Source organism: Schistocerca nitens, chromosome 3 (genome assembly GCF_023898315.1).
Source record: "Schistocerca nitens isolate TAMUIC-IGC-003100 chromosome 3, iqSchNite1.1, whole genome shotgun sequence".
NCBI lineage: Eukaryota > Metazoa > Arthropoda > Insecta > Orthoptera > Acrididae > Schistocerca > Schistocerca nitens.
In genome coordinates, this window is record NC_064616.1 from 494,613,742 (window position 1) to 494,641,234 (window position 27,493).

General features: G+C 45.5%; 1 protein-coding gene across 1 annotated transcript in view; it reads right to left on the reverse strand.

The window, feature by feature from the left end:
• LOC126249637 (angiotensin-converting enzyme-like) overlaps positions 1-27,493 on the reverse strand; it is a 274,120-nt gene that overhangs the window by 79,878 nt on the left and 166,749 nt on the right. The window contains exon 5 of the mRNA XM_049951314.1: positions 17,122-17,313. Coding sequence (XP_049807271.1) covers positions 17,122-17,313 — 192 coding nt within the window. The remainder of the gene's footprint in view (positions 1-17,121; positions 17,314-27,493) is intronic.

Here is a 27,493-nt window from a genome sequence, read left to right on the forward strand (position 1 = left end):
AACTTCGTCTGCGAGTAGTTCGAAAGGAGTTCGAAGATCCGGATCTTCTGCAATCCCATCCCAGCATTCTGACCCTTCACAGCACCCAAATTACCATTCCAGTGGCAGAATTTGAGGTCGTCTTTTCTCTATCGAAGAATCCCGTCGCAGACTGCATCGTTGAGAAGGTTGACATACACTACATTAGCTCACTATCGAAATGCTTAGACCAACTGGTTCATCACTCGGGAACTTTCCTTCGTCTCGAAGAGAACGTTCTACTTCCAGAACTTTCTGTCGAGAAAATTCACTCCTGGAACTGAATTTCAACGTTGATTTTCTGTAACAGTTGACTATTCTAACCGATGAAAACACTAGGACGCGCGAAACTGGCGGAGCAAGTAGACAAACAACGGACACGCGCTCGGCGGCAAGGACGTAAACAACTCGATCGATCCGCATGACTCCTCTATAAGTACCTCAGGTGGGGCAAATAAAAGTGGTCCTGTCGAGCGAATACGATTGGACGTGAATGTATGCATATAACCACGCCCCGTGACGCGCACATCACGTGTACGCCCGCCACGCTCAGAGCGTAGTGCGGGCTGTGTCAGTCTGAGTGGAGCAGGGAGCAGTCTAAAGCAGTGCAGAGTTGTTAGAGAGCGATTGCTTTCTGTGAAGAGCCTTGAAGTCTAAGGTGTACCGCAACAACTGTGGTAGACTTCAAATGCAGCAGAACATTATGTGTGAGACTGCAGCAATTCCAGCAGCCCAACTGCGATTCGGCTTCAGCAACTTGCTGACCAGGGCCCAAAGTACCAAGAGATGCATGGTGGTCACTTTTAGCATCTGTTATAGTCAGGTTATTACTGTATTTCCTCTCTCTTGCTGTTTTTCTTTTTACCCCGTAACTCTATTCTCCAGACCACTTTTATTTGCCCCATCGTGTATATACAGGGTGAATCACCTATTTCTTGCACGGCAAATATTGCAGAAATGGAAAGTGATATTGATGTGCGGTTTTCACAGAATGAATTCGTAGTCAGGGGCTCGTATTGTTAACCAATAATCAGAATGTAATAACACTCATAAAGTTCATTTAAGTGCAAACATACCATTTTTAAGTGTAACAAAGCCTATTGTCCTTAACAGACTAAAAGTAGGGTTAAGTAGAATGTCAGTCGTGTTTTTTTGCAGGATTATAGTGCAAGTCGTTTTCGAGATATCGTATTGGGAAATGTTTCCATACCGACGCTTGTTTGTGCCATTCAACCCGCACAGTTTGTAGATACGATGTTGCTACGTTTGCTTACAGTGTGCTTATGTGCTCCTTGAGTGCACTGCGACTCGCCAGTCAGTTAGTGTGTGACAGTAAAAGCAGTAGACGATGGGATTTACAAAATGGTTCGAATGGCTCTGAGCACTATGGGACTTAACATCTGTGGTCATCAGTCCCCTAGAACTTAGAACTACTTAAACCTAACTAACCTAAGGACATCACACACATCCATGCCCGAGGCAGGATTCGAACCTGCGACCGTAGCAGTCGCGCGGTTCCGGACTGCGCGTCAAAAACCGCTAGACCACCGCGGCCGGCTATGGGAGTTACCAATGTAGAAAAAGCCAAAATGCTCATGGTGTATGGACAGAGTAGGAACAATGCCAAGATTGGTAAATGTGGCGGCATTACTAAATCAGATACGAGATACGTCTGGAGTACAGTGCCTTAATGCCCATGTGCAGATGTTAACAAAATTCATATAATCGTTCCCTTGCAGCTCTGGATGGAGAGAGATGTGGTAGGGATGGAACCTATATCGATGGAGAATGAGTAGGATATATGAACTGCTTCATGCAGCTTCCTCGTGCGATTGCGCGAGAGCTAAAGTGCGAATCAACTGCAACCGCAGGAAGAACATTAATTTCCACCTCTTATGTCATCACTTGCTTCCTTCTGTTACATTGTCCATGTGTTACACTACCATTTTCACGTAACTGGTTGAAGAGGTTGATAAATGTCTGCCAAGATGATTGACGTCTGTTGGGATATCTTCCCGTATACACCGTATAAGAAAGAACTGCGTTGTTCCTACACTCTCCATACACCATGACAGTGTCGGCTTCTTCTACGTTGGTAAATCCAATCGTCCACTCACGATCTACTGCTCGGACTAACCATCTAGCAAGTCGCAATGCACTCAAGGGACACATAAGCACACTGTAAACAAACATAACATATCGTACCTAGGAACTACGCAGGTTGACTGGCACAAACAAGTGTCGTCTTGCGTAAGCGACTCGCACTATATTCCTTCAACGAAATCGCTGACATTCTATTTAATCTTAGTTTTAGTGTGTTAAGTACTATAAACTTTGTTCCACTTAAAAAGTGTATCTTCGCACAAAGAATACTTTCTAAGTGTTTTTACAGTTTGTTGATTTGCTATCAGTACGAGCCCTTGACTTCCAATCCACTCTATGAAAACCGCACGTAAATAGTACTTCCCATTTCCCCAATATTTGAGGTGGAAGTTTTAGGTGGTCGACCCTGCATATACAGGGTGGTCCATCCATAGTGAGCGGGCCAAATATCTCACGAAATAAGCATCAAACGAAAAAACTACAAAGAACGAAACTTGTCTAGCTTGAAGGGGGAAACCAGATGGCGCTATGATTGGCCCGCTAGATAGCGCTGCCATAGGTCAAACGGATATTAACTGCGTTTTTTTTTAATAGGAACCACCATCTTTTATTACATATTCGTGTAGTACCTCAAGAAATATGAATGTTTTAGTTGGACCACTTTTTTTGCTGTGTGATAGATGCCGCTGTAATAGTCACAAACGTATAAGTACGCGGTATCACGTAATATTCCGCCAGTGCGGACGGTATTTGCTTCGTGATACATTACCCGTGTTAAAATGGACCGTTTACCAATTGTGGAAAAGGTCGATATCGTGTTGATGTATGGCTACTGTGATCAAAATGCCTAACGGGCGTGTGCTATGTATGCTGCTCGGTACCCTGGACGACATCATCCAAGTGTCCGGACCGTTCGCCGGATAGTTAAGTTATTTAAGGAAACAGGAAGTGTTCAGCCACATGTGAAACGTCAACCACGACCTGCAACAAATGATGATGCTCAAGTAGGCGTTTTAGCTGCTGTCGCGGCTAATCCGCACATCAGTAGCAGACAAATTGCTCGAGAATCGGGAATCTCAAAAACGTCGGTGTTGAGAATGCTACATCAACATCGACTGCACCCGTGCCATATTTCTATGCACCAGGAATTGCATGGCGACGACTTTGAATGTCGTGTACAGTTCTACCACTGGGCACTAGAGAAATTACGGGACGATGACAGATGTTTTGCACGCGTTCTATTTAGCGACGAAGCGTCATTCACCAACAGCGGTAACGTAAACCAGCATAATATGCACTATTGGGAAACGGAAAATCTACGATGGCTGCGACAAGTAGAACATAAGCGTCCTTGTCGGGTTAATGTATGGTGCGGCATTATGGGAGGAAGGATAACTGGCCACCATTTTATCGATGGCAATTTAAATGGTGCAATGTATGCTGATTTCCTACGTAATGTTCTACCGATGTTGCTACAAGATGTTTCACTGCATGACAGAATGGCGATGTACTTCCATCATGATGGATGTCCGGCACATAGCTCGTTTGCAGTTGAAGCGGTATTCAATGGCATATTTCATGACAGGTGTATTGCTCGTCGAAGCACCATACCATGGCCCGCACGTTCACCGCATCTGACGTCCACGGATTTATTTCTGTGGAGAACGTTAAATGATATTTGCTGGCCGGCCGGTGTGGCCGTGCGGTTAAAGGCGCTTCAGTCTGGAACCGCGTGACCGCTACGGTCGCAGGTTCGAATCCTGCCTCGGGCTTGGATGTGTGTGATGTCCTTAGGTTAGTTAGGTTTAATTAGTTCTAAGTTCTAGGCGACTGATGACCTCAGAAGTTAAGTCGCGTAGTGCTCAGAGCCATTTGAACCATTTGATATTTGCTATCGTGATCCACCGACAACGCCTGACAACATGCGTCAGCGCATTGTCAATGCATATGCGAACATTACGGAAGGCGAACTACTCGCTGTTGAGAGGAATGTCGTTACAGTTTTGCCAAATGCATTGATGTTGACAGCATCATTTTGAGCATTTATTGCATTAATGTAGTATTTACAGGCAATCACGCTGTAACAGCATGCGTTCTCAGAAATGATAAGTTCACAAAGGTATATTTATCACACTGGAACAACCGAAATAAAATGTTCAAACATATCTACGTTCTGTATTTTAATTTAAAAAACCTACCTGTTACCAGCTACTCGTCTAAAATTGTGAGCCGTATGTTTGTGACTATTTCAGCGCCATCCATCACAAAACGAGAAAAGTGGTCCAGCTAAAACATTTATGTCCGCAGCTCGTGGTCTCGCGGTCGCGTTCTCGCTTCCCGAGCACGGAGTCCCAGGTTCGACTCCCGGCGGGGTCAGGGATTTTCACATGCCTCAAGATGACTGGGTGTTTGTGTTGTCCTAATCATTTCATCATCATTCATGAAAGTGGCGAGATTGGGCTGAGCAAAGGTTGGGAATTTGTACGGGCGCTGATAATCGCGCATTTGGGCGCCCCACAAACCAAACATCATCATCATAATAAAACATTCATATTGCTTTACGTACTATACGAATATGTAATAAAAATGGAGTTTCCTTTTTAAAAAAACGCAGTTGATATTTGTTTGACCTATGGCAGTGCCATCTTGCGGGCCAACCATAGCGCCATCTGGTTTCCCCCTTCAAGCTAGACAAGTATCGTTCTTTGTAGTTTTTTCGTTTAATGCTTATTTCGTGAAATATTTGGCCCGGTCACGATCAATGGACCACCCTGTATATATAAGAGCGAGACGGCCCCTAGACGTTTGTTTCAGCGCGAATGCCTTAATATCGCCTGGCCTTCTACGGGGAATCAATAATTTGCGAATAGCGGTTTATGAAAGGGGTTAATGAAAGTGTGACGCTGCTTTCGATAAATTGGTAATTTAAGTCGGTGAGGGACAGTGTCCGGATGGTCGAAGCGGTTAAGGCAGTCGCTCATGAGAAGCGATAAGTCTCGGATAGAGTAAAGATCCGGTTGCGGCTACGACACAGTGCCTTAGTTACCAAGGTAAAGCAGTGTTTCGACATACATTGAAACCTAACACACCTTTACGCTTCCCCCTTTCTCCCCAACTAGCTAGCAGCCACAGACGCCAGCTACAATTTCCACGTTTATAGTTGCCACCGCAGGGTCAACTGAATTATTTTGTGCAGGTGGCAGTGTACTAAAATATTTGCTCAAAAATATTTATTAACAAATAGCCCACACGGAATTAAAAAATACCGTTCTTTTGAAACACAACTACCTGTTTGTTCTCGAGGAGTAATTAGAGCTATCGGCAGGGGAAGTCAAATTCATTCCATATTTTTAAATATCCAGAAGACTTCTGACACCATCCCCCACACGCGGCTTCAAATTAAACTGCGTGCCGATGGAGTATTGTCTCATATTAGATACGAAAGTCACTGAAAAACACGAAATCCATATGTATTGTATGTAGGTATGTATGTATGTTCCACATCCACCACAAAACAATGGACAGATTTCTACCAAATTTGGTACAATATCGCATACTATCTGAAAATCATCGCTGTTGGGACAAGAACCACTTGCCTATCTAAGCTGTGAGGGTGAGGGTGAAAAGCAGTGTAGCCCAAGACACGCTAATACCCATACTTTCGTCATTCAGTATTTGAGAATGAGAGCTCTTAGAGACTTATAACAAACCTTAGATAGAATTTCAAACGTTTATGGAACTTCTTCTCTCTGACGACCTCCACATAATAATGAAAGAAGAAAAAGCTTATCGGTTAGTACATTTTCGTTTTTCATGCAGTAAAACTCCGACATGAAGTACGACGTTTCAATTTAATACTTCTTTACCACTAACTTCGTATACTAGCGACACATTTTTCGGACGACATAATCATGCAATACTGGATGTAATAGAAAAATTATATGATTGTACGACACAGAGTTAAGAATATACGACGTCATGAACAGTGAGATGTGTAAAAATCTACAGCGTCATGCAAGATTATTAAATTTATTACTTCGTTACTACTACTCTATGCACAACACTTTTCGCAGGCAGTATACAAGTCTACCGCAGTATGTACGTAGAAAAATATATCATAGAACGACATGTAGTTCAGGAGATATGTCGTCAAATACTGAGTTGCGAGAAAAACGTTTTAATTTATTATTTCTTTACCTCTAACTCTATTCACAATACATTTTGCAGACAGCAGCCACACATTCCATTGGATGTACCTACAAAATTATATCATTGTACGGCTCACGGTTCAGGTGATACGACGTCATAGTTATTGATCTCCCCACGAGAGAGAAACTGCAGGGCGAAATTCGTTAGAAATACAGGTGAAATAGGTGTACATATACTTGTGAAATATTTTAAATGCATGTGAAACATGTTTCACATGTGCTTCACAAGTTCATCCATTAACCCCTGTAACGATTTCAACCAAATTTAGTAAACGTAGTAGTTACACTCTGGAAATATATATTGTTGGGTTAAGAACCACCAGCCTTCTATTCGGGTGAGTGTGAAAACACAGAAAGAGACGACGGGAGCAGGAGATGGACAGACAGCGAGGGATAAGAACGAGTTGGACACAAATAGGTGGGAGGAGGAAATGAAAAGAGAGAAGGGTAGAGGAAATGGACAGAGAGAGGGGAGAGGAAGAGATGGACAGAGAAAGGAAAGAGGGGGAGGTTGACAAAAACTCGGGGAGGGATAGATAAGCACAGGGGGAGGAGGAGATGAAAAGACAGAAGGGGAGGAGGAGACGGACAGAGAAAGGGAAGAGCACAGGATGGACAGAGAGAGGGTAGAGGACGAGGTGGGCAGAGAAAGGAAAGAGGAGGAGTTGAACAGGGAGAGGGGGGAAAAGGAAATGGACAAAGAGAGGGGGGAGGAAGGGAAGGACAGATGGGAACGAAGCAGATGGACATAGAGGGAAGGATTAGATTGACAGAGAAATGGGTGAGGAGGAGATGGAAGGAGTTAGGGCCAGGAGAAGATGAACAGAGGCGGTGGGGTGAAGGAGGTGGACAGAGAGTGGGGGTGGAGAAAATAGACAGAGAGGGATTGATGGAGGTGATGGAAAGAGAGAGAAGGGGAGGAGGTCTGGTACCGCGCACCGCGGAATTTGAATCCGCGCCAGACGTCATGGACGTCGAAGACCCATAGAGGTCTCTGCACCATCGCGCCTCCTGGCCCGCTTTTAGTGTGAGGGCGGCACAGTGGAACACGTGGTCCCAGCGGCCAGCAGCGGCGCCCCCGATAGCGTACTTACGCGCCTGCCTCTCCATCAGCCATCCAGTCTAATCTCGCGTACGGCGGTTTACACCTCGCTTCGCGCTAGACAGCTTACTTCCTTGTTCTGTGTACGAGTAGACGTGTTTGTTTCCTTGTGACTCCGTTGTTCGATCTTGTTGTATTCGTTCTGTCCTTCGTTGGTCGTATCCGTCCTCTCCCATGGTGTTGTTGTTCGCGGGCCTCTCCGCGGGTCCCGCCGCGCTTTCCGTCATTGCTACCCCGCGACCTTCCTGGTCGCAGTTACAAAATTTTGGCGACGAGGTAAACGGTGGTCATTTTTGGTATGGAGGCGAAGTTGGTCTGTCTGCTGGAGCAACAGCAGCAGCTCATGCAGCAGCAGCAGCTCCAGTTAGACATCTTACAAAAGTCGCTGCAGTTGCTAACGGACAAAGTCGATGCGCGGGACGCGTTACCGCACCACCTTCAGAGTCCTCGGGTGTCCGATGCTTTCCCGCGTCCGCCGTCGTTTCCACCCTTTAATGACGCTAAAGAGGACTGGGAAACCTACTTACAACGGCTGAAACACATTTCACGGCTTTTCAAGTCACGGACGACTCAAATGGCTCTGAGCACTATGGGACTCAACTGCTGAGGTCATTAGTCCCCTAGAACTTAGAACTAGTTAAACCTAACTAACCTAAGGACATCACAAACATCCATGCCCGAGGCAGGATTCGAACCTGCGACCGTAGCGGTCTTGCGGTTCCAGACTGCAGCGCCTTTAACCGCACGGCCACTTCGGCCGGCTCACGGACGACTCCTTTCAGTGTTTGTTGTTTTTGTCTTGGGCCTCTCCGGACACGTTCTTTCTTCTCCGCAAGTTGGCACTGTTGTCCGATCCTGTGGCTCTCTCTTTCCAGGAGATCTGCCTTTTGCTGACAAACTATTATTCCCAACGCTACCATGTAGTCACCTCTCGCCTGGAGTTCCACTAGTACCATAACCACCCTGGTCAATCGTATCGTTCCTGGGTCACGGACTTACAAGGTCTCAGCCGTCAATGTGATTTTACGTGCACCAATCAGCAGTGTAAGGCTTCGTATGCCGACTCCCTGATCCGGGATGTGGTGGTTCAGCTGGCTCCCGACCCTGAGGTCCGTACTGTGGCGTTGAAACTCGACAACCCCTGCTCGGAAGAGATTCTACGCATTGCCCACTCCTTTGAAATTGCTCAAACGGCTAATGAGCGTCTTATGGCGCGACCGCAGGTGGCAGCGATCGCTGCGCCACGGCGGGTTCCGCCCTCGCGACGTCGACGTGGCCCGGCCGACAGGGGCCAGGGCCGTCGGGACTCCTCGTGTTCCGACATCGCTATGGCGTCAGCGCCTTCGGTCGCCCCTCGTCGCCGGTCGCGCGGCCCACTTCCATCTTGCCCACAGTGCTTTACTGCCCATTCGCGGGCTGATTGTCCCCACCGCTAAAAACGGGCACGCTGTGTAACAAGGAGTGCCATATCCAATCGGTTTGTCGTAGTCGCACCACTCGATCCAGTCCTGCCCCTCCTGGGCCTCAAGATACCGTCCATGCTCGGCAATCGGTCGTCACACAGGATGACCCATCAGCGCAGAAGCTTTTCCTCACGCTCCGCATTTTCACAGAGGATGTCAGTTTTCAGGTCGACACTGGGGCCACCGTCTCCCTGATTAATGTGGCGACATATACACGGTTGGGCTCTCCTGTGTTGTCGCCTCCCTCCCGCCGTTTGGTCGCCTACGGAGACGGTTCCATTCCCCTTCGTGGGCAGTTCGTCATCCAGGCGACGTACAAGCGTGTTCCACGGCTCCTTACCCTCTTTGTCGTCTACCATCCGTCGGCTTCGAATATTTTTGGCCTGGATGCGTTTCAACATGTTTGGCTTTTCAATTTCCGACGAAGTTATGGTCGTTTTCACGGCTGTTCCTTTTCAGGACTTGGACGATCTGTGCTCCGCTTTGCGTCGTTGTTTGCACCGGATCTCGGATGTGCTTCCGGCTTTCAGGCGCACATCACCCTATGGCCAGGTCCACAGCCTCGCTTTCTCCGGGCCCGGCCCCTTCCGGTGGCCTTACGGCCTGCGGTCAAGCAGGAAGTTGATCGGCTCCAGGCCGCTGGCATGCTGGAACCTGTAACTTACAGTGCATGGGCGACACCACTGGTGGTCATACGGAAACCCAATGGGTCCCTTCTGCTGTGTGGGGACTTCGGCGCTACAGTCAATGCTCAGTCCCTCGTTGACACTTACCCCATTCCCCGACAGGAAGACCTTCTTGCCAAGCTTGCCGGGGGAGAGTATTTTTCCAAGATCGATCTGGCTGAGTCATACCACCAGTTGCCCTTGGATGCCGAATTTCAGAACATCATGTTTATCAAAACGCCTTTCGGAAAGGCGAAAAGCGCTTCTGAAGAAGAGAAATTTGTTAACATCGAGTATAGATTTAAGTGTCAGGAAGTCGTTCCTGAAAGTATTTGTATGGAGTGTAGCCATGTATGGAAGTGAAACATGGACGATAAATAGTTTGGACAAGAAGAGAATAGAAGCTTTCGAAATGTGGTGCTACAGAAGAATGCTGAAAGTTATATGGGTAGATCACATAACTAATGAGGAGGTATTGAATAGAATTGGGCAGAAGAGGAGTTAGTGGTACAACTTGACAAGAAGAAGGGACCGGTTGGTAGGACATGTTCTGAGGCCTCAAGGGATCACAAATTTAGCATTGTAGGCAGCGTGGAGGGTAAAAATCGTAGAGGGAGACCAAGAGATGAATACACTAAGCAGATTCAGAAGGATGTAGGTTGCAGTAAGTACTGGGAGATGAAGAAGCTTGCACAGGATAGAGTAGCATGGAGAGCTGAATCAAACGAGACCACAACAACAACCACAACAACAACAAGTACAAGCGCCTTCCCTTTGGTATCTCTTCGGCGCCGGCCATTTTCCAGCGATTCCTGGAGCAGCTTACACAACCTACCCCTGCATGTGTGAATTATCTGGATGACATCTTGGTCACCGGGCGTTCCCGCCAGGAACATTTGCAAAACCTCAGCGCCTTATTTCACGCTCTGCAGTCTGCTGGTCTACGCTGTCGGCTGGACAAGTGTTGTTTTTTTCAACCGGAAGTGGAATACATAGGCCACTGTCTTAGCAAAGATGGCATTCGCCCTTTGGGCCGTAATGTCGCGGCCATTGAGGCCCTTCCTCGTCCCAAGGACTTATCTGAACTGCAGGTGTTTTTGGGCATGGTTACTTATTACTTAAAGTTCTTGCCCCAGGCTGCCTCCGTTGCTCAACCCTTCAATCACTTGCGTCACAAAGGGCTGCCTTTTGTTTGGACTCCTGCCTGCGACCAGGCTTTTCTCTATTTAAAGACGTTGCTGAAGTCCGCCCCTTGCCTTACTCCCTTCTGTCCGTACCGCCCCTTGGTTGTGACAGCTGATGCGTCGGCATACGGCATTGGGGCCGTCCTCGAGAACCGGGATGCCGATGGCTCCGAACAGCCCATCACGTATGCCTCTAACACGTTGACCCCAGCACAACAGAACTACTCCCAGGTTGAAAAGGAGGCCCTGGCGCTCGTGTTCGCCGTCCAAATATTTCACACCTATCTCTTTGGGGCGAAGTTCACCCTCCTGACGGACCATAAACCCTTGGTTACACTTTTCGGAACTCACTCTCACCTTCCCGAGCGGACGGCTCAACGTCTTCAGCGCTGGGCATTGTCTTTACATAATTACGCTTACACCATCCGGTATAAGCCCACTGCCCACCATGCTAATGTGGACGCTTTGTCACGTCTCCCGGCAGGCCCCGATCCCGCCTTTGACCAACAGGAGGTCCTCTGCTTTCACATTGATTCCGTCCGCCAGGATGCGCTGGACAGTCTTCCTCTTATGGCTGCTGACGTTGCTGCGGCTACCCGCCGCGACCCTGTCTTGCAGCAGGTTCTCAACTAAGTGGTCCACGGGTGGCCGTCTCATGTTACTCGTCAGATGCAGTCCAATTTCAGCCCCTGGTGCCACCTGTCCTACGGGCTCTCCATGGTCGATGATGTCCTTCTGTTGGCCACGGAGTCGGAAGCCCACCTGGTGGTCATCCCTCCGGAATTGCAGCTTCAGGTGCTCAGTTTGTTACACCGCAGGCACTGGGGTATGTCCTGTATGAAAGTTTTCGCTCGCTGGCATGTGTATTGGCCCGGCATCGATGGCGATATTGAGCGCCTGGTCCGTGGGTGTACTGTCTGTGCGCGTCACCAGGCAAGCCCCCCTCAGTCGTTTGTACCCTGGCCTGTGCCTCGCCGGCCCTGGGATCTCATCGATATCGATTTTGCGGGCCTATTTTTGGGGTCCACGTGGTTACTCATCGTTGATGCCTACTCCAAGTACTCATATGTCGTCCGAATGGCATCCACCACCACGGAGGCTAACTCACAGCCCTGACCCAGGTTCTCGCCACTGAGAGCCTGCCCCACACGTTGGTCTCCGATATTGGTCCCCAATTCACAGCATCCTCCTTCCACGACTTCTGTCAGGCCAATGGTATCAAACATATCCGTAGCCCCCCTTTCCACCCTACGTCCAATGGCGGGGCGGAGAGGCTTGTCCGCACTTTTAAACACCAGTTGACTAAGGCGGTTGACACATCTTCAACCACGTCGGCCCTCACCCTGTTTTTGAGCCGCCTATCGCACTACGCCAATTGACGGACGCAGTCAGATAGAGATCCTTCATGGGCGCCAGCCGCGGACCCTGCTCCATTTGCTGATACCGTCCTCCTCCCGCCCCCACTCCCGGTCCTCGCAGCGGTATGCCCTGGCACGGCCGTGTGGGCCCGCTAGTACGGGCGCAAGGCGGATTGGACGCCCGCCACGGTCGTCGTGGCCCACGGGCGGCGTGTGACGCCGGTGCAGACGTCGAAAGGGTTGGAGCGCCGCCATCATAATCAGCTCAGCCCTCGTGCTGCCACGGGACTCGCTCCGCCACCTCTTTCCCTACCTCCTTCAGGTACGGACGTGGTCCTCGAGTCACCGCCCCAGGCCCCAGTTGCCGTCTCCCCACGGGCCTGTCGCCGGTCCTCTCCACCACCGGGTGGATCGGCAGCTCCCTCCCCCGCCGTGGACTCTGTATCGGCTGTCATGGATACCTCGGGCGTCCCTTCCTCCCCGCCAATTGCGGTTGATACGCCCAGTTCTTCTTTCCACTGCCGCCAACCTGGGCACCGTCCGGGGCATTTTCGCCCCTACGCGCGAGTTTCAGGGGGGAGGGATCTGGTACCGCGCGCCGCGGAATTTGAATCCGCGTCAGACGTCATGGATGTCAAAGATCCATAGAGGTCTCTGCACCATCGCGCCGTAAGCTGTGGCGGCGCGCGCCTCCTGGCCCGCTTTTAGTGTGAGGGCGCCACAGTGGAACACGTGGTCCCAGCGGCCAGCAGCAGCGCCCCTGATAGCGTACTTAAGCGCCTGCCTCTCCATCAGCCAGCCCATCCCCGCCCCCTACCACGTCTTCACCGTTGTGTCCCCCCTACCCTCCATCTCTACAGCCTACATCTCCTTTCCCAAGGTGGCTTCCATCAACTCCCCCTCCCGGATGATGCCCTCTCTCCCTCCATTTATCCCTCCTATCAACTCTGATCCTCACTCCCCCTCCTTTCCTCTGTCCTCTCCCTGGGCTCCCTCTTCCCCCCTTCCATCCTGTTTTCTCCCCACTAAACCTCTCCCTACCTCCCTTCTCCCCCCCCCCCGAGTCCTTTTGTATTCCCCTCCTCTACCTACCCCACTCCCTGTCGCGTCTGCCCAGCGCCCCCCACCCCTCTTATAGGTCCTCATCCTCCATCAGCTCCTTTCCCGGCTCCCCCCCCTTTTTTTTATGTTCCCATCATCAGTTTCCCCCCACCTGTTCTCGGCTGTGGTATGTCACATTTGCCAACTTTTTAGTGCAGTGTTCCAGTGACTGTTCAGTGTTGTTCGTCTTTCTCGTGTTGCGAACAGAAACCATGCTGTCGCTGGGTGTGAATTTTATGTCTTTTGCGAACGGAAACCAGACTGTCGCCATGTCTTTTTAATTGTCTGTCTATTGTTTTACCTGTCTGCTTTGTATGTATTTTCTTAGCGTCATCATCCCTCTGTTCTTTGTTTTAAGTTCCACGATTTCTTTTCGCCATGTTACTCTTTAAGTCTCCGATTTTATCGCATGTTATTATTTATTCTCTTCATCATTCTAACAAAGTCTGTAGGCTGAAGAGCGGCATCCTAAGCTGCTGCCAGCCCGCCCCCTTTGGGGGAAATTGAATTTCAATAAAGGAAAAAAAAAACATCAGCCAGCCCCCCTTCCATCCTGTGTTTTCTCCCCGCCTACCCTCTCCCTATCTCCTTTCTCCCTCCCCCCTCAGTCCTTTTGTACTCCCCTCCTCTGCCTTCCCCACTCCTTGGCACGTCTGCTCAGCACCCCCCACCCCTCTTATGGAACCTCATTTTCCATTGGCTCCTTTCCCCCCTCCCCCTTCACTTTTAGTCTCCTTCCCCCCTTTTTTTCCCGTCATCTGACCAGTTTCCCCCCACCTGCTCTCGGGTGTGGTATGTCATATTTGTGCCAACTTTTTAGTGCCGTGTTTCAGTCAGTGTTCAGTGTTGTGCGTCTTTCCACAGTGTTGCGAACAGACATCATGCTGTCGCTGGGTGTGCATTTTGTATCTCTTGCGAACAGAACCCAGACTGTCGCCGTGTTTTTTAATTGTCTGTCTTTTATTTTTCTGCTTCCTGTGTATTTTATTAGCATCATCAAGCTGTGTTTTATGTTTTAAGCTCCAGAATTTTCTGCCATTTTACCTTTAAGTCACCGATTTTATCGCCAACTGTTATTTTTTTTTTATTATGTTCATCTTTTTAAAACAAATTCTGTAGGCTGAAGAGCGGCGTAATAAGCTGCTGCCAGCCCGCCCCCTTTAGGGGGAATCGAAACTCAATAAAGGAAAAAAAAACATCAGCCAGCCAGTCTAATATCGCGTACGTCGGTTTACACCTCGCTTTGCGCTAGACTTCCTTGTTCTGTGTACGAGTGGACGCGTTTGCTTCCTTGTGACTCCGTTGTTCGATCTTGTTCTATTCGTTCTGTCCTTCGTTGGTCGTGTCCGTCCTCTCCCGTTGTGTTGTTGTTCGCGGGCCTCTCCGTGGGCCCTAACGCGCTTTCCGCCATTGCTACCCCGCGACCGTCCTGGTCGCAGTTACAATAGGACGAGATTGGCTAATAGAAGATTGGAATAAATACGTACTAGAGCAACGCTCAGTATTCATTTAGTATCTTAATAAAGGAGATATTGAATAATGCGCATAAGCCATTTGCAAATCGTTTTCGAATAAAGAAATTGTATTTCTACTTTTTTCGATGCTCCGTGTATTCGTGAAAATGTGTATTCAGCCACAAAAAAAGACTTAAAAATTCATAGTGAAGGCACACCTACCTCGCAAATCAATATTCTATTCTCATATCATTAGAAAATTTAGATCCAATTACCAAGGCAAATATTAAGTTTATTTTTTAGAAGTACAATAGTTTCAAATTATTGACTTTTTGCAGAGGTTTATGTTTTCGTGATAGCATATTACATCCTATTTCACTGTTGTACAAGTATCGTTACAGAAACAAAGATAATTGTGGTAATAAACTGAGCAAATTCTAATCAGATTGCTACTCTGTGTCGTGGTACCGGGAACCACGGAGCCCTTATAAACTATGTGATCAAAAGTATTCTGACACCTGGATGAAAATTACTGACCAGTTCGTGGCGTCCTCCATCGGTAATGCTTGAATTCAGTATGGCGTTGGCCCACCCTTAGCCTTGATGACAGCTTCCACTCTCGCAGGCATACGTTCAGTCACGTGCTGGAAAATTTCTTGGGGAATGGCAGCCCATTCTTCAGGGAGTGCTGCACTGAGAAGAGGTATGGACGTCGGTCGGTGAGACCTGGCACGACGTCGGCGTTCCAAAACTCCCCAAAGGTGTTGTATAGGATTCAGGTCAGGACTCTATGCAGGCCAGTACATTACGGGGATGCTATTGTCGTGTAACCACACCGAGCGAGGTGGCGCAGTGGTTAGCACACTGGACTCGCATTCGGGAGGACGACGGTACAGTCCCGCGTCCGGCCATCCTGATTTAGGTTTTCCGTGATTTCCCTAAATCGCTCCAGGCAAATGCCGGGATGCTTCCTTTGAAAGGGCACGGCCGACTTCCTTCGCCGTCCTTCCCTAATCCGATGAGACCGATGACCTTGCTGTTGGGGTCTCTTCCCTCAAACAATCCAATCCGTGTAACCACTCCGCCACAGGCCGTGCATTATGAACAGGTGCTCGATCGTGTTGACAGATGCAATCGCCATCCCCGAATCGCTCTTCAATAGTGGGAAGCAAGAACTTGCTTAAAACATCAATGTAAGCCTGTGCTGGGGTAGTGCCACGCAAAACAACAAGGGGTGCAACCCCCTTCCACGAAAAACACAATCACACCATAACACCACCGCCTGCGAAGTTTACTGTTGGCAAATGACGTTCACCGGGCATTCGTCATACCCACACCCTGCCATCGGATCGCCACATTGTGTACCGTGATTTGTCACTCCTCACAACGTTTTTCCACTGCTCAATCGTCCAATGTTTAAGCTCCTTACACCAAGCGAGGCGTCGTTTGGCATTTACCGGCGTGATGTGTGGCTTACGTGCAGCCGCTCAACCATGAAATCCAAGTTTTCTCACCTTCCGCCTAACTGTCATAGTACTTGCAGTGGATCCTGATGCAGTTTGGAATTCCTGTGTGATGGTCTGGATAGATGTCTGCCTATTATCCACTACGACCCTCTTCAACTGTCGGTGGTCTCCGTCGGTCAACAGACGAGGTCGGCCTGTATGCTTTTGTGCTGTACGTGTCCCTTCACGATTCCACTTCACTGTCCCATCGGAAACAGTGGGCCTAGGGATACTTAGGAGTGGGGAAATCTCGCGTACAGACGTATGACACAAGTGACACCCAATCACCTAACCACGTTCAAAGTCCGTGAGTTCCGCGGAGCGCCCTATTCTGCTCTCTCACGATGTCTAATGAGTACTGAGGTCTCTGATGTGGAGTACCTGGCAGTAGGTGGCAGCACAATGCACCTAATATGAAAAACGTATGAATTTAGGGTTCCGGATACTTTTGATCGCATAGTGTATCAAATTACCGTGATATTACCCTGAGAAATCTCTAAAAGTTTGTCCTTGGCGTTTGGGTTTACTCTGAATATATACGGTGCTGCATGTTCAGGACAAAGTATTTAGGTAGTATCTTATGAGTTTTCTGGCCTCTGGAGAACATCTTCATACAGTCGATGCAACTAAGGAAAATGTCAGGAGAGTAAAAAGCTAGTTTTCCATTGGTGCAATTACGCGTTGCACTTTGAGGTTAGTTTACAGGATTGCCATGGAAAAAGTAGAAATTAGAGCTTTAAAAAAAAGAGATGAGACTATGAGACTAATAGGCCTAAATATTGTTCTGTGCCTTCACAGTGAACGAGAATTAGTTTCAGAGGTCAACCAATTTGTACGACGATGCAAAACACATGGCGAAGTATCGTACGTTGAACGTTATGATCGCTACAGGCTGGTTTCAGAGGCAACAGCATTCGAATTATAGATGCTTTGCAGAAGTTACTAAGTATGGCCACTTACCTAGGAGATGTGCTGGTATTGGCTCTTTGCGGTCGACAATGTCGTCGCCATAGTAGTTGGCGAGATGGTGGCGAACAACAGCGTGGAGCATGATGTATAGTGGTTCTACTTGTTCGTACAGCCTGAACACCTCTTCCTCCAGCAGCCTTGTGTCTAGTTCTTCTCGCCAGCATTCCCCCATGTCCATGTAATCTGAAACAAAAATTATGTGTGCTAGCCGGTCCTAAATATTATGCAAGAAATTCATGCGCCAGTATTTAACGTACTCGGGAAACGGGTCTGGAACCAACTTTCACAGAACTGCTGAAATGCCCGCTGTTTGACAACGTTACGGTATCAACAATAAAGACTGCCTCATAAGCTAACAGACGTGACTCATTCGCAGCACATTGCTGATGATTTCAGTGGCATGGCCTCGAAAGCCTGAATAAAAACAGCCTGCTTTCAAATCCAATAACATGCTAAAGAGCTATCATCCAGAACTAGTATTTTAAATATATTGTCTGGAACATTAGTTGTCACTTCGTGTGACCCCACTGCCAACCAACATCACTTTGCATACACTGGAACCTCCATTTGTCTGAACGCGACTTCTTACATCACATAAAGATAAGTTGGTAGAATTTTTTCGACGGCGTTAGGTCTTCACGTTTAAGTCAAGATTTCCACCTACAGCTACATCTATACTCCGCAGAAAGGCGTGTAACGGAAGATACTATTAGTTCCCTGTTCATTCGTGAGTAGATATTGTGATGAGCAACTGTCCTTGATCTCTATGAGACTGAATTTCTCTGGTCTTACCATCGTGTTCATTTTGCAAGATGTGCGTGAGAGGAAACAGTATGATTCCTGAGACTTATTGGAGCACATGCTCACGGAATTTCAGAAGTAAACCTCTCCATGTTTCACAACGCCTTTCTTGTAGCGCCTTCCACTGACGGTTTATTAACATCTCCATGACGCTGTCGCGCTTTCCAAATCAACCTGGGAAGAACGCGCCTCTCTTCATTGGAATCAACTCTATTTCCGCAAGCAATTCTGCGTAGTAACGTCCCAGTCTGACTATAAATATCCAAGAATCGGCAGAACATGGGTTTTGTTAGCTACACGTTTTAGAGGTGTATTACAAGGAGTCATCAAAAAGTTTGCGTTCGAAGACCATACAGTCGAGTATCGGCATGCCAATGAGGCAAAATCACAGTGAGCATTGAGGCAATCATCCCACCGACGCACCAGGATGAAGATACCCGATTAGTAAAATACCGTGTCCTGCTGCGTGAAGAAGACCGTAACTGCCTGCTCCACATCCTCGTCCGATAGGAATCGTCGACCATTCTAGGCCTTTTTTAAGGGACAGAAGGCGTGAAAATCGCATGAAGAGAGGTCAGCACTATAGGACGCTCAAGGAATGTGTTGCCATCAACAGCTTGCCGCACCATTCCACAACAATGGTTTTTGGCAGGCATGCCGCACGATACACATCTTTCGATTTCCAGTGAATGTTTACACATGTTTGTCATTCGGCAGTGAAGGAAAAGATAACAGAACGTTGGTTCTGTTTGGAAGCATTTGGTAATAACATCGGCACGGTTCGCGTTTCGGCGTTTACCGCACGTATGTATGAAAGACATACTAATCCATTGCCTAAACGTCGGTACTTATATACCCGAATCTGAATCTTACTGCGTTGCATATACGCTGCAGCAGTGCCATCAAACGCAAAGTTTTGATCGCCCCTAATACGATTCGTTACCTTTCCAAACAATTTCAGCGTGGCATCTGGTTTTTCACTTGGTTGTTTCATTTTAGGGAGATTCTCATAGACGTTTTTACGCTGTTACTACTTCCAGTGAGTTACTGCTAGTATTGTTATTGAAAAATAATCGTCCTTTCCGCCAATTTATGTGCGGTACGTTACGTTTATATCTGTAGATCGTAAATTGCCTGTTCGTGCACCAACTGTCGATCCTTTGTGGGTCTTCCTATATTACAGTTTTCTGGTATTTTCCTCATCAATACAACACCATCACCTGTGAAGAGCCTAATGGAGCTTCTGACACTATTCATCAGACCGATTATACAGTATATACCGTGAACAGTTATGAGCGTGTTACTTTCTCTTCTTGTACTTCTGCAGTTACTTGACGCTTTCAGGAATCCAAATAAAGCCAGTCCAATAAGATGAAGACGCACATCAGCATCAGCAAAGATTGAGTACTGTGTTTAATACAGTGAACTAACTTTAGACCAGATATGATTAACAGTATGCTTTAAATACAGTCGGGGACAGAATTCGCGAGACACCTCGTCTCATCGTTAAGCTGAACTCCACAACTTTATTGTCTGTGAACACAGACATGTAAGTAGACGAAGTGCTACCAACGTACTGTCTACATACGTGAAGTCGAAAATCTATCCAAGCATTGGTCAGACTCATTTCGATAATGTCGGAGAATATATTGCTTCTGTTTACTTTCTCTCTTATTTTTATGTGCTGTGATCAATAAACTACGAAAAAACACCATTTACTATGGACTGTACTAATGTAAATGAATTACATCTTATCATGTTAACTTTAAGAAAAATCTCTTTTAATAAACCAGTGTATTAGCAGCATAATACGCACTTTTGGCATCGAAACAGTCATTGCTCCATCAAGTTCACAGTCATAATGAAGTCACGTTACGGGACTACCACGAAACTATACAAATGTAGCAGTAAGAGTAGATACATTACGGTATGTAGATAACAAATCAGTCAGTGCCACCTTTAAGTCAAAACAATTTGTAACGGTAGAAACAGTAGGCGTAACTAGTGTGCGATTCAGAGATTTTTCAGCTTTAGATCAGCAGGGTACAGAATCGACGTAGCGATACAACTTACAGGAGAGGTGCCTTAGGATTTTTTTACTAATTTTCGAGCTGCCTGCTAGTGGTTCTCCCACAGAATAGGCAAAAATGAAGTTATTCAGCTTGAAACGCAACCACTTCATCGCTAAGCTAACATATTACATCAAACACTACTCTCTTGTTGCGAAAATGATGGCGGAGACGGAGAATTCGCAACGTAAATGGCGAAGTAAGCTGAATTTCCTGTTGGAACGAGTTACTTGGACCACTGTGTCATCCCGTAAGTGAGAATAATCCAGAATATTGAATCTAAATCACAAGAAAATATCGACTGAATTTACCAGGATAATCCTGAATCAGTCCGGGAAGTCATTATATTACTTTTACTACTATTATTGCCAAACGTATTCCACACTCATTAGACTAGTGCAGGGAGAATACGTTCGTTCAGCCGATGTGTTTCTTGAGCTCACTGGAACTGGGAAACGTCGCCCTTTGAAGACGCTATGACGCTGGCTGCCTCTGTATTGACTTGGAGAAACACCTAGTTTAGGCAAATGAGTTTTATTCAAATTTCTGTAAGTGTGAACTGGGTCTAAGGCTCAGTCAGGAATAATGTCAAAATGCACAGACTGCATCTCGAACATCATAAATTAAGAGCAGGAAAATAATGTATTCGGATCTACTCTTCAATAGCTGTAGTAGGTATTTTTGTTTTCCTGCCTTAAGCAAAGTGCAAACAACAAAATAACGCTTCGGAAGGGAATCGCTTTTTTAGCATCGAAAGACACTGATTAAATTATGAGTAAATAAAATCCAGGTTAATATTATACACTTGAAGACATTTTTCCTTATGAATGCTTGCATTGGCGCCACTCATAATATGTAATAACACAAACGAAAAGACAAAATAACACTCTTTGGAGTTACTCGCGTTTTGCAATTGAATTTCAGAAGCGTGCAAAAAAATCTTTGGTAATGAACGAAAAATAGGACTCAAAAGCACAAAAGAAAACTGACCAAGTGAATCACTGCAACGCAAGTTCGATTCCACCTTCTAATAACATGAATGGAGAAGTAGTTGTCATGAGAATATGAAACGAGGAACAAAAAGTACTGACAGTAATGTGTCGAACATGTCAGTCTTAAGCAAAACTCTCATTCAAAAGGACGAAAAGTGTCGCGTAATCGTAATGGTTGCCTCATAACTGCTGGTGATGCTTTGAAAATAAAACCGAAAAGCGCCTAATGAAGACCTTTCTAAATTTCAGGGAGCTTAAAACAAATGAAAGCAACAAGTTGAGGTTATCCCCTGTGACCGTGGGACAGAATGTCTATGCAGTACCTCGCGGTTAGTGCATTTTGCTCCTAGTATATTTCCCAGTTGTTTCAAATTAACAATCCCTCTGAGCTATTATTAAAATGATATTAGAATTACGGAGGTGTAATTTTTAAAACAGGCTGCTGTGTTAAATATTACGGCACTTGCAACCTAGCCTGACTCAACAGGCAATGAAAATTGTTATTTCATCAGGTACAACATTCTACATTAAACCAAGCGTGTCGGTGGCGTTGTTTCCAAGATCATTGTTTCGAATTATTTTGCTCAATGATCAAATCCAGTCTTATGTTACTTTTTTTCTTTTGTCGTCACGCAAGTATGTGCCGTTAATGACTTCAATATTTTTGTGACATCGAGAAATACAATGGAATAATTTACAAAAGGAATGAGCACTTCAGATGTTATTAAAATTAGATTTTATGTTAAAAAATCTTATACAACCATATACAAAAAGTGTTTTTTTAACAGAACTGCACACATTACTGCGGAATTACTTTTAATAAACACATCAATATTCCGATACTAAAAGGTATCAGATAGATTATATAATGGTAAGACAGAGATTTAGGAACCAGGTTTGAAATTGTAAGACATTTCCAGGGGCAGATGTGGACTCTGACCAAAATCTATTGGTTATGAACTGTAGATTAAAACTGAAGAAACTACAAAAAGGTGGGAATTTAAGGAGATGGAATCTGGGTAAACTGAAAGAACCAGAGGTTTTACAGAGTTTCAGGGAGAGCATAAGGGAACAATTGACAGGAATGGGCGAAAGAAATACAGTAGAAGAGGAATGGGTAGCTTTGAGGGATGAAATAGTGAAGGCAGCAGAGGATCAAATAGGTAAAAAGACGAGGGCTGGTAGAAACCCTTGGGTAACAGAAGAAATATTGAATTTAATTGATGAAAGGAGAAAATATAAAAATGCAGTAAATGAAACAGGCAAAAAGGAATACAAACGTCTCAAAAATGAGATCGACAGGAAGTGCAAAATGGCTAAGCAGGGATGGCTAGAGGACAAATTTAAGGATGTAGAGGCTTATCTCACTAGGGGTAAGATAGATACTGCCTACAGGAAAATTAAAGAGACCTTTGGAGAAAGGAGAACCACTTGCATGAATATCAAGAGCTTTGATGGAAACCCAGTTCTAAGCAAAGAAGGGAAAGCAGAAAGGTGGAAGGAGTATATAGTGGGTCTATACAAAGCCGATGTACTTGAGGACAATATTATGGAAGTGGAAGAGGATGTAGATGAAGATGAAATGGGAGATACGATACTCCGTGAAGAGTTTGACAGAGCACTGAAAGACCTGAGTCGAAACAAGGCTCCGGGAGTAGGCAACATTCCATTAGAACTACTGACAGCCTTGGGAGAGCCAGTCCTGACAAAACTCTACCATCTGGTGAGCAAGATGTATGAGACAAGCGAAATACCCTCAGACTTCAAGAAGAATATAATAATTCCAATCCCAAAGAAAGCAGGTGTTGTCAGATGTGAAAATTACCGAACTATCAGTGTAATAAGTCACAGCTGCAAAATACTAACGCAAATTCTTTACAGACGAATGGAAAAACTGATAGAAGCCAACCTCGGGGAAGATCAATTTGGATTCCGTAGAAATGTTGGAACACGTGAGGGAATACTGACCCTACGACTTATCTTAGAAGAAAGATTAAGGAAAGACAAACCTACATTTCTAGCATTTGTAGACTTAGAGAAAGCTTTTGACAACGTTGATTGGAATACTCTCTTTCAAATTTTGAAGGTGGCAGGGGTAAAATACAGGGAGCGAAAGGCTATTTACAATTTGCACAGAAACCAGATTGCTGTTATAAGAGTCGAGGGGTATGAAAGGGAAGCGGTCGTTTGGAAGGGAGTGAGACAGGGTTGTTGCCTATCCCCGACGTTATTCAATCTGTATATTGAGCAAGCAATAAAGGAAACAAAAGAAAAGTTCGGAGTAGGTATTAAAATCCATGGAGAAGAAATAAAAACTTTGAGGTTCGCCGATGACATTGTAATTCTGTCAGAGACAGCAAAGGACTTGGAAGAGCAGTTGAACGGAATGGACAGTGTCTTGAAAAGAGGGTATAAGATGAACATCAACAAAAGCAAAACGAGGATAATGGAATGTAATCGAATTAAGTAGGGTGATGCTGAGGGAATTAGATTAGGAAATGAGACACTTAAAGTAGTAAAGGAGTTTTGCTATTTGGGGATCAAAATAACTGATGATGGTCGGAGTAGAGAGGATATAAAATGTAGACTGGCAATGGGAAGGAAAGCGTTTCTGAAGAAGAAAAATTTGTTAACATCGAGTATAGATTTAAATGTTAGGAAGTCGTTTCTGAAAGTATTTGTATGGAGTGTAGCCATGTATGGAAGTGAAACGTGGACGATAAATAGTTTAGACAAGAAGAGAATAGAAGCTTTCGAAATGTGGTGCTACAGAAGAATGCTGAAGATTAGATGGGTAGATCACATAACTAATGAGGAGGTATTGAATAGAATTGGGGAGAAGAGGAGCTTGTGGCACAACTTGACTAGAAGAGGGGATCGGTTGGTAGGACATGTTCTGAGGCATCAAGGGATCACCAATTTAGTATTGGAGGGCAGTGTGGAGGGTAAAAACAGTAGAGGGAGACCAAGAGATGAATACACTAAGCAGATTCAGACGGATGTAGGCTGCAGTAGGTACTGGGAGATGAAGAAGCTTGCACAGGATAGAGTAGCATGGAGAGCTGCATCAAACCAGTCTCAGGACTGAAGACCACAACAACAACAACATTCCGATTTCATCGACAATCAGGTCTTCGTATAATGAGGAGTAGCTTTTCCCATCCCATGAGTTATTCATGTACCGAATTGGTTCCATTTTTACGTAAAGTCACAAAACTCCGTCCAGAAAGAGATGAGAGATATTGTTCATGATCTTTGAAAATTTTGTCGCTGATTTGTACACATTATGATGCCATTCCATTGACTGATTTACGTTTTGAGGGACTCGAGAACAAAATCTGCCACTGATATCATGGAGACAAACAAAAAAATTAGTAACAGTTTTCCGGAAAGTGTTATTCCGCGCTGGGCAGTGTACGAGTGCGTTACTTCACAAGTGCAAATTAGCTGTTGCGGTGGAAGACCCAGATTACATGCAGAGGACTGACTTGAAATAAACATAAAATAATCAATGTGTGGGTGTTACATCGTTTTACAGAGTCTAGAAACAATGGACATGTGGTTGCTACACGAGCACTATGGAAATTGCCAATAGCAGCAGCAGACTCATTACTGTGAGAAAGTTTTGAATTCACAGTTTCAAACACTTGGTGCGCTTCATTCAAAGGCAAACAGAATTTGGCAGCGACGTGTCACCACATACATCAGCACCAATTCAAAGCTAACGTTTGATAAATTATTGGGAACAGCAAGATTTTTCCAAATTCAAACGTCCACAATGATTCCTGATTTCAGCTCTTTGATCTTACGCAGAAACGGATCCATTTTTGCACATTATTGACTCTGGGTTGTGCACACGGTGGTCTGTTTATCAATGAAATCGGAATGTCGCCGTGTTCATTAAAAGTAACTCCGGCAAAGTGTATCCCGTTCAGTCAGCCACACGATGCATACTTAAACTGATAGGTGAAGAACTACATTCGTCCATTACAGAAGTGCCCTAGATTCTTCGCATAGCCAACGGAAATCACAAGTAGAAGCCATGCAATTAATAAAATACTTGCCTGGATGCAGGCTCCAACCATCAAGAAAATGCTTTGATATGCTTGGTTTGCCGGTCGCTAAGTATTTAACAATGTTAACTAAGTTGGTCTTCCTAGTGATAAGAACATTAAAGAATGTGGTTGTGGTATATGTGCCATCACACGTTGCTGGTAATGCTTCAATATTTTATGCTTCGAACGTTTTTACCATCGATATCGCCCTGGGGAATACTCTGGATCTCTTGAAGCGTGAAAGTAAAAATAAAAGTAAAATTTGTTATGCTACAATTTATCCGTTTCTCTTTTTAATTACTATTAGTAACACAAAGTTATATAAGATTTGTGACGATAAAATCTTATTTCAATAACATTTGGAAGGCTTATTTCTTTTGTAAATGATTCCATTGTATTTCTCGATGTCACAAAAATACTGATGTCACTGATGTCACATACTTTTGCGACAAAAATAACAACACATTGAATTTGAACATGGAACGCAAAAATTTGAAACTGTGATCTTATCCACTACGCTGCAAAATCTCTTAGTGTAACACCATGCCTGCAAACTGATGCAATATCATTGAAAGTTTGACTGTAATTTTCTCGGACAATATTGGTTCTTGGCACCTGACACAAAAGAAGTCTTCCCTCATTTTCTACCTTCTTTCACCAAGCGAAGTTTCGACTGTGTAAGAAATCTATAGCGGGTCCCTCTTGTAAGACATAGTTTCAGAAATCTGCTGATATAACTCCAAAGCCGTGCATGGAACATGGAATTCTTGCAGTATTTCCGCACCAGAAACATAGCTCGACCAGTCCCTACGGGCCCCAAATATCTGTCTTGAGTAACAAACATATTATCAAAATTAATCACCGTTGCTCTGATGCCTCAGAGCTACTACCCTAATACCAGGCTTTTTAAAGTTATATTAAACCGTATAGACTTCGTAGAAACTGACATGTTTCATTTCCTGTTATTTGTGAACTTTATTATTCTCTCTTTTTGATACTCTTCCTGAAACAGTAAGGGCTTGCAAGAAAAGTAGCGTCTCCGAACTATTATCTGCAAACTCTTAAAACTGGCTTAAATAAAATAAACGTTATTAACATTCTGCAACTTTATTCTTCATATCTGTATATTTGCAGCCATTTGCTGCAAGAAGCCTCAGAATTATAGCATGTCAAATGGTGGTGTGTACTGTAACTACGTCGGTGCAAGAGAAACTGCGTGCTTTTGTCAACATGCCAGGCCCCACATGAGCGCTGCGACATCTGCAACAATCCGACGCCTTAGGTTCCCTGTCATCGAGCATCCTCCATACAGTCCCGACTTGGCCCCATCTGGTTTTCATCTGTTTCCAGAACTTAATAAACACCTTCGAGAACTTTACTTAGACAGCAAGCAGAGGTGCGTGTGTGGCTCCATGAAAAAGTCAAACATTCTGCAATGATGGTAGCAATAAGCCGGTATCTCTGAGTGAAGTGTCTTCGTTGCCAGGAAGATTATGTTGAGATGTAAAGACGTATAGATTAAAAATAATTGGGCAGAATATTAATAGCGTTTGTTTCATTTAAAAAGCTTTAAGAGTTTTCACACAAAAATTCGAAGGCATTACTTATCAGCACGCCCTCTTATTCCATTATTGAGGTTTTGGAAGAAATTGTAGGGCGCTAGTTAAAGACTGAAGCGCATCAGTACCGGGATGACGACAGAGTAGCCGTGCGGTTAAAGGCGCTGCAGTCTGGAACCGTAAGACCACTACGGTCGCAGGTTCGAATCCTGCCTCGGATATGGATGTTTGTGATGTCCTTAGGTTAGTTAGGTTTAACTAGTTCTAAGTTCTAGGGGACTAATGACCTCAGCAGTTGAGTCCCATAGTGCTCAGAGCCATTTTGACGTCAGAGTAGGATGGTGGACATTCCTCAATGCGACCTCGAGTTAACAAAGTATTTAAAACGACAAGAAGAGATCTTCAGCTACGTGTGTTCTGGGTTTGTTAACATTGTAGGGGGGATTTCGAAACGGAAATAATTATGGAAGAAATGATTTAAGTCACGAAATGTGTAACTTATTCCATCAATCTCATTTCGTATAAATTCGTTTCCTTTTCAAGTTATTCCTCGGTGAGCCGTCAAGTTTGTGAGATGAAGCTACATTTAGCGTTATCCAATGAGTTAGATTCGGTTGCAACTGTCGTAATGCTTAACACGGCAGTCTGTTTTAATAATTACACCTGCATAATTACCCTATCATTGAAGTGATAGCCTACAGGAGTTGTTAGTAAGAAACAACTGGGAAATAAACTAGGAGCAGAATGCTCCAACTGAGAGGTACGGCATACACATTCCATCCCAAGTTCGGCCGGCCGCGGTGGTCTAGCGGTTCTAGGCGCTCAGTCCGGAACCGCGCGACTGCTACGGTCGCAGGTTCGAATCCTGCCTCGGGCATGGATGTGTG